This window comes from Trichomycterus rosablanca, chromosome 4 (assembly GCF_030014385.1).
Source record: "Trichomycterus rosablanca isolate fTriRos1 chromosome 4, fTriRos1.hap1, whole genome shotgun sequence".
Taxonomy (NCBI): domain Eukaryota; kingdom Metazoa; phylum Chordata; class Actinopteri; order Siluriformes; family Trichomycteridae; genus Trichomycterus; species Trichomycterus rosablanca.
In genome coordinates this window covers 30,762,396-30,771,044 of record NC_085991.1, presented here as the reverse complement: position 1 = coordinate 30,771,044, position 8,649 = coordinate 30,762,396, and the positions used below count along the sequence as shown (strand labels likewise).

At 35.5% G+C, this 8,649-nt stretch overlaps 1 protein-coding gene across 1 annotated transcript; it reads right to left on the bottom strand.

The window, feature by feature from the left end:
* Positions 1 to 3,817: 3,817 nt before the first annotated feature.
* LOC134311913 (lysophosphatidic acid receptor 6) lies at positions 3,818 to 4,920 on the bottom strand. Its single transcript, XM_062993561.1, has one exon. The coding sequence runs from the start codon at positions 4,918 to 4,920 to the stop codon at positions 3,952 to 3,954; it is 969 nt and encodes a 322-aa protein (XP_062849631.1). The 3' UTR covers positions 3,818 to 3,951.
* Between the last annotated feature and the right edge of the window lie 3,729 nt (positions 4,921 to 8,649).

Here is an 8,649-nt window from a genome sequence, read left to right as displayed (position 1 = left end):
AAAAGCAGAACAATGCAATCAAAACCATCCAAACATGGGACAAGAGCTCATGGGATCTGAGAGACTTTGGCCATGGCATGGTTGTTAGTGCCAGACATGCTGGTTTGAGACTTTCAGAAATAGCTGATCTTTTGGTATGGCTATGCACAACAGTCTTTGGAGTTTACATAAAATGGTACAAAAACCCCAAGGGACTTCGATGAGGGACAGATATAGTGTATACTGTTGTTATTTCTTCATATAAGTATGCTTTAAGGGATTATGCCACAAGGATCAGAATGATAAAGTGTTTGGTAAAAATATTACAATACTACAATTTAATTGATTTTATTTTATTTTTATTTGCATTGTCATAACCATATATTATATTAAGTTAACAAACTCACTGTCTTCATGTAAACAGTCAGTGTTTTCAGGTTTTTCTTTCTTGCATATCTCTTGCAAGACTTTGCAGAGGTTTGTTGATCTTGTTGGTTCTTTTTTTAAACCCTTTGGTCGATTATATCAGAAATCAATATATTTGTGCTATGACTGGGTGACGGGGAAGGTCATTGGTTTTTTTTAACAACATTGTCTTTTTCCTTTTAAAATGTTATATGGCTGATACAGATAACTTGATACATATTGAATAAAACAAAAACAACCACACAATTGTTTAAGTAATCTATTTTTATTGAACTGGATTGTGTGTTTGTGTATTTTTACTGCTATAGACTACATAAAGCAATATAGTATATAATGTACAGTGTATCACAAAAGTGAGTACACCCCTCACATTTCTGCAAATATTTCAATATATCTTTTCATGGGACAACACTATAGACATGAAACTTGGATATAACTTAGAGTAGTCAGTGTACAGCTTGTATAGCAGTGTAGATTTACTGTCTTCTGAAAATAACTCAACACACAGCCATTCATGTCTAAATAGCTGGCAACATAAGTGAGTACACCCCACAGTGAACATGTCCAATTTGTGCCCAAATGTGTCGTTGTCCCTCCCTGGTGTCATGTGTCAAGGTCCCAGGTGTAAATGGGGAGCAGGGCTGTTAAATTTGGTGTTTTGGGTACAATTCTCTCATACTGGCCACTGGATATTCAACATGGCACCTCATGGCAAAGAACTCTCTGAGGATGTGAGAAATAGAATTGTTGCTCTCCACAAAGATGGCCTGGGCTATAAGAAGATTGCTAACACCCTGAAACTGAGCTACAGCATGGTGGCCAAGGTCATACAGCGGTTTTCCAGGACAGGTTCCACTGGGGTCGACCAAAGAAGTTGAGTCCACGTGTTCGGCGTCATATCCAGAGGTTGGCTTTAAAAAATAGACACATGAGTGCTGCCAGCATTGCTGCAGAGGTTGAAGACGTGGGAGGTCAGCCTGTCAGTGCTCAGACCATACGCCGCACACTACATCAACTCGGTCTGCATGGTCGTCATCCCAGAAGGAAGCTGACGCACAAGAAAGCCCGCAAACAGTTTGCTGAAGACAAGCAGTCCAAGAACATGGATTACTGGAATGCCCTGTGGTCTGACGAGACCAAGATAAATTTGTTTGGCTCAGATGGTGTCCAGCATGTGTGGCGGCGCCCTGGTGAGAAGTACCAAGACAACTGTATCTTGCCTACAGTCAAGCATGGTGGTGGTAGCATCATGGTCTTGGGCTGCATGAGTGTTGCTGGCACTGGGGAGCTGCAGTTCATTGAGGGAAACATGAATTCCAACATGTACTCTGACATTCTGAAACAGAGCATGATCCCCTCCCTTCGAAAACCCAAACACAACCTCCAAGATGACAACTGCCTTGCTGAGGAAGCTGAAGGTAAAGGTGATGGACTAAACCCAATTGAGCACCTGTGGCGCATCCTCAAGTGGAAGGTGGAGGAGTTCAAGGTGTCTAACATCCACCAGCTCCGTGATGTCATCATGGAGGAGTGGAAGAGGATTCCAGTAGCAACCTGTGCAGCTCTGGTGAATTCCATGCCCAGGAGGGTTAGGGCAGTGCTGGATAATAATGGTGGTCACACAAAATATTGACACTTTGGGCACAATTTGGACATGTTCACTGTGGGGTGTACTCACTTATGTTGCCATCCATTTAGACATTAATGGCTGTGTGTTGAGTTATTTTCAGAAGACAGTAAATCTACACTGCTATACAAGTTGTACACTGACTACTCTAAGTTATATCCAAGTTTTATTTCTATAGTGTTGTCCCATGAAAAGATATAATCAAATATTTGCAGAAATGTGAGGGGTGTACTCACTTTTGTGATACACTGTATATATTGAATCAGAAATGCTACAACAGTATAAAGTATAAATATTATATAACACAGAGCCCAGAAAAGATGGTAAGAAGTAAACTGTCTTCAGTAATCTTGGTTAGAGATTTTCTAATAAGTGAACTGTGACTAGTTTTAATAACCTTATTTGTTCAGCATTTTTATTTTACCTTACTTAAAAGTTCTCCAGATACCACAAAATAATTTATTTTTGCTATGAGTGGGTGACTGGAGAGGTCACTGGGTTTTTTAAACAACACTCTCTTTTCTTTCAGCAACTTGTATAGGATATAGAGTGAATTAGTACTTTGTTAAATTACTTTAATGGGTTCTTTGCTTTAATAAGGGGGTAAATTTTGTATATTTTGTGCAAATGTAATATCTTGTGGTTTTGGTGAGCATTAAAGATTTAATTTATACATTTCTTTTTTCACAGTAAAATAAATGCATCATTATAGGGCCTTTACAGAACAATATTGGTTTTTCTTGTTGCCAGAAAACTACAGTGTACAATTTATAAACTGAATTAGTAAAATGAACAATTATTGTAAAAGCACAAGAAATAAGTACACTGCTTACACACTTTTTTTTTTACAGTATTTGTTTGTTTGTTATATTAGGATTTTAACGTCATATTTTACATACTTTGGTTACATTCTTGACAGAAACGGTACTTACTCATCACACAAGATACACAGTCATGGACAATTTTGTATCTCCAATTCACTTCACTTGCATGTCTTTGGACTGTGGGAGGAAACCAGAGCTCCCGGAGGAAACCCACACAGACACGGGGAGAACATGCAAACTCCACACAGAAAGGACCCGGACTGCCCCACCTGTGGATCGAACCCAGGACCTTCTTGCTGTGAGGCAACAGTGCTACCCACTGAGCCACCATGCCGCCTTTACAGTATTTAACACACTTTATATTTTACAGTAAGTTGTTTACAGTTTACTATCTGTACTACAGTAAAATCTTAACAATTTCTTCATGACATACAGTATGTGAGAAAACCTTAATAGTTTTACACAGTTTAAAGATCTGTAATGCAGCTTGTGCACAGTTTAAATGAACTGAATTTATGCTAAAAAATGCTTGAAATGCTAAAAAAATGTTGTGTAATGCACTTACGTGTAACCTTTCTTCTCATTTTCATGATACACAAACTTAAATGATTCGAATGAAATCATATCTGATGCACTTTAGATGCAGTGGTGTGCAGCATGTTGATGTACAATTTGATAATTACTTGGTAGGCCTGTAACTGATTTTATTTTATTTATGAATCATTCTCAGCTGAGTCAACAAGAAACTAGCTTAAAAGACTTACAAGACAAGCGGAAATAAACCATAAAACAGATTATTTCTAAAATAAAAAGTAAAGACCAACATTTTAAATCCGTTTAAACTGCCTTGGTAATGAGCTTTTCATCACATTCTTGGTATAACTGTGTTTGTTGTTTTGAAAGCTTTGTTTTATTTTGTTTTATTATGAAAGCTTAGATTGAGTGTGACTTTCACTTCACACTTCTTCACAGTTCTGTTAACACAGATGCAAATGAAAAGTCATTTCCTAAATTACAGAGGCGGTTATCATGTTTGTGGACAGCAGTTTTTACTAGTTTTTCAGTTTTCTCCAAGCAGAAAGACTATTTGTGTCTTCATGTATTGAGTGCTGCTCTTGAACGGCTGTTTTCATCTGAGCTTAAATTGTTCAAAGGCCACATTCTCCAAACAGCATCTATGTCGACATTTTTACGAAAAGTCTCTGTGGTGAAGTAGTATGCCAGTGGGTCCAGGGTGGCATTTAGACAAGCTAACATTAAACTGTAGCGGTAGGCATATAACATTGCACATGGCATACTTTCAATATGGTTTCTGTAAAAGTGCAACATCATCAGCAAGATATGATATGGCAGAAAGCAGACCAAAAATATGGCCATGTTGGTGCTTACCATCCTGTGGATCCTGCGGCTGTTAACCAAGTCAGGTGTCTGGGCAGCAGTGCTCTTACTGATTGCACGCACAAGCCCACATGAACTGAGGGCCATAATGACCAGAGGCATCCCGAATCCTACAGTTAGGGTGGAGATAAGTGCGGTTGTCTGTACAGCATATTGTGGAAAACTTCCAAAGCAGTTGTCTTGTTTTATGCTGTTGTTAGTTTTTTTAGCCAGGTACATAGGCAAGCTAGCACCTATTGTTAACATCCAAATCCCCAAGCACACTAGTGGTGCCTTTTTGCGGCCTTCACGCACTCGGGATGACAACGGGAAACAGACCGCCAAGCAACGATCAAGGCTAATGCAGGTTAGAAGTAGGATGCTTCCGTACATGTTGGCTAACAGTATGAGACCAGAAATTTCACAGATGTGTTGTTTTACTTCAAATCCCAGGTATTTGTAGATCCTTATTGGGAGAGCACAAACTAGAATGAGGTCCGCCAATGCCAGGTTGGTCATGTACACAGTGGTGTGTGAGCGAGACTTAGTGTGGCAAAAGAAAATGACAAGTGCAAATAAGTTCAGAATAAGCCCGATTATAAAGACTAGTGTGTACACTGTAACATAAACAGTGTTTGACTGTTCTGTGCAGTTCGTCCATGATGCATTTGTTGCGTTATTAAACATGTTTCTCCTTTACTGGATACAATTAGGTTTTAGTAGAATGCAGTCTGAAATAAAACAGATATGTAAACATTAACACAAGTGGATTAGGGAGACTAGGTGGTTAAATACTGAATACACTGTTTTAAATGTATTGAACAAAGTATCGTGTGGTATTAATAAATATTGAAAACATTATTCTTAATGTAATCAGTAATGCACATGCTTGAAAAAAACTCTTAAAAAAGTATTCATGGCTAAATGCTGATTACATTGGCCTAAATATTCAATCATTTACATGGTTGGACATTATGAATACTGAATACACTGACTTTAATTAATTCAATAATATACATTGGGCAAATATCTTAGTACATATATTAATTTAACCTCAAAGCTATTAGAATTACTTTTTTGCATTCAGTATTTAAATAATGCATGTAATAAAATGCACATTTCCTATGCCTTAATTAAATTAATCAGCAGCCACTGAAAAAGAAAACAGTAAAATAAAGTAACCACATCTACTTATAAATTAGTGTGATGGGCTTTCACTACTACCTGCATAGATCTTCCAGTATTTCTGCAGAAATATTTTGTTCATCTATACTTAATATTGCGCTAGCCAACAGTGAACTAAATGAATATGCTTTGGTACCAATAGTTGTCAATTTGTTGACCAAAAGTTTTCATTAGGTCACTTTGAACTGTTGGTTTTTCCTAATAAAGACTCAAAATGCCAAGATGTGCCAAGTGTTAGTCTCATTAGCTATGCGTAGCAATGAAATGTGGTTGTGTTCCAGTTTAAAAAGACAGACTAATGGTTAATTAATTAATGAAATCTAGCAGTGTCACTCAGTTATGCAGAATATGCAAACCGTTTCTTGCTTATATGGGTTTTGTGCTGGATTTTTTGGTTTCCTTTCAAAATCTATTAACCACAGCAGTAGGTGGAATTTACTCATACGTATATGTGAGTGAATAAATAAAAGTGAGGTACTCTTTGATGAATTGCCACTCTGTTTTTGTGTCCAGTGTTTCCACATAGTATATAGACCTGCCATGATCCTGATCAAGCATTTTTGCAGATGTGCAAATGAAAAGAAAAATGTAATAAATGTTTTAGATATTAAACATAGATTTTTATCATGAAGTATTTTCTTTAAAATATTTAGGAATTTACATTTTAAAACTGCCTTTTCAACAGAATAGAATTATTTAAAATACTTGTATTACACAGCAGCCTGGTTGTAACCTTATAGAATGCGTAATACCGCTGTGCTTTTCCTTGATTTAAGACAATAGTCACATATTTTACACCACATACTTTACATACTATTCACACACGTGTAAAGAAACAGAGGTGATCATGTCACAGTAAAGCAACCTATGGTTTAATACAGGTAATTCAATGCACCACTAACATTTTACCATTTACATATCAGCGGATACAGATCTAATGCTAGCATCTGTACAGAATTTAAATTCAATCTTAGCAAGCTTATTTTGTTAATGCAAAATGTTGCTAACATACAAATGAAGTTAAAAATGTTAGTGTACATTACAAAATTTACATCTTACATGATTGTAAGAGATTGTGGATGTTTTGAAATTGATTTCTGCTAATGTTTTTTTCAAGAAGTGGACAAGAACTTTCGAAATGTAATAATTTTTAATAAGATTATTGTAAGAGAAAATGTGTGCAGATAGCCAGGTGTAAGCCAAGAACCACAAATAAAAGTTCTGTAAATGATGTTTTGTTTTCTTGCATGACAGCCTCTAAGCCCATGTAAATCTTACTTCTTACTACCTGGACCAATTTGTATAATTTGACGGTTTTGTTTTTTTAAAAAGGAATGCCTTTATGTACTTTGCAGTACATGCATTTATATTAACTATATTTATGTGTCAAGTAAGAAGTAGCCGTTACCAATACATTAGGATGCCATGCAACAAAGTTGAATGACATTACAGAACTATAAATATACACAACAATAATCCCATAAAAGTTTGATTTATAAAAGTTAGAGACATACACACATTGCAGAGGCATTAAAACTTCATATCCTTTACAAGTGTGTGCAAAGTTTGACCTTAACGTGACAACTAAAATGACACTTTCAACTTTTTCTTAGATGTGTTAGACACTTCTTATGTTGTAGTGAACTAAAGCCAACCACTACTAAACAAAATGTAGTTCTTAGCAGACTACTGCAATGTATTTTGGCAATGCATATCTATGCACATAAGCAGTGGGTTATGTGGCTACACACATTTCTTGCCTACACTTGTTTAATATTCCATCCTAACTATGACTCTTATGCCAACTCATATTGATAGTTCTATCACATTTGCATGTGGAAATTCACAATGAAAGTTGCAACAGACCATTCTGTAATACATACTGTTTATTATGTGCAGTGCTGTTAATAATTAATGTCCCCTTTTCAATTGGGTCTGTTATTGCATATTGTACACCAAATGATTTCCAATCATTAAGAAAGAAAATATTGTCAAAAAATATTCAACTTTCAATTGGAACATAACAATCTAACAATTATTATAAAAATGTGAAAAATATATTTTTTTAAAAGGTAGAACAAAACATTTCTAAGGGTTTAGTACAATCAATAATTTTGTTTAAATGGAGAAAACATATTCTTTAAGTTATTTCAGTTATTCTTTAAGTCTTTGAGTTATTAATTCTTTGGCTGGCCCACTAATTTTTTCCAAAGGCTTACAGTTGTCTAAAGACATACCTAGCCTCTAGCAAAAAATAGGACCACTTATTAATCAAAGGGTTTGTGTTTTTACTATTTTTTTCTGTATAAATTTGTTTAATGTCTGTGACATAACAGATTAAGTTAAAGGAAAACATAATATTTTTCATCAAAATAAATACTGTTAATCAGGCCTACATCAATCCAATTGACATTATTTCTGACGTTAAATAACCTGTAATAAACACACTGACCTGTAGACTATATAGGAGTAATAGAAATTGATTCTCTTAATCTCACTTCTGCAGTAGTACAAGTATTCCTGTCAGTCTAACATGCACAGCTGCAACCTCTCAGGAAATAAAACAGCGTAAGATGCAGTTTTCTTACCTCCGTTCTTTTTTTAAAGCTTCCGTTTTTGATGCTTACAACTGGCCAGATGTGGTTAGGGCGTGTTATCTGTAGTTGTTAAAAATCCTCTCTAAAAGCCACTTGCTGTTTATATGAAAATGAATTAATTTTAAACATTATATTTTACACCAGATTGAATGTACCTGTCAAAGCCCATGTAAAAACAGCAGAAATGTCAACTTAATGTGAAACTGTTGTGGGTGTAAAACCGGTAAAGTAATCTATGAAGCAACATACATACAGTTTCCTTTTTAAAGATTTGCATGTGCACAGCATATTCTTACAGCAAACATTGCCAAAGGCCAAAGCACATGACAAATGCCTTATACACAAGATGCAATAAACGAATGTAGCTATTTGTGTTTAAGGTGATTAAAATCTCAATATAAACAAATAGATTTACTTTATTGAGAATGATTTTTAAGATTGTTCTGACATTTTATCTGAATTGGAATTCTGTAGGCAAGCACCTATCTAAAGTGTATAAAATGTACTGCAGACTTTTCAGAAATTACCTGGCAAAAACTGGCAAGTATTTTACTGCAAAATAATTACTGTTAAAATCAACTGTTACGGTAGATGTTGTGTCTTGCTTTGTGTATATAACAGCTCTGTTTTCTTT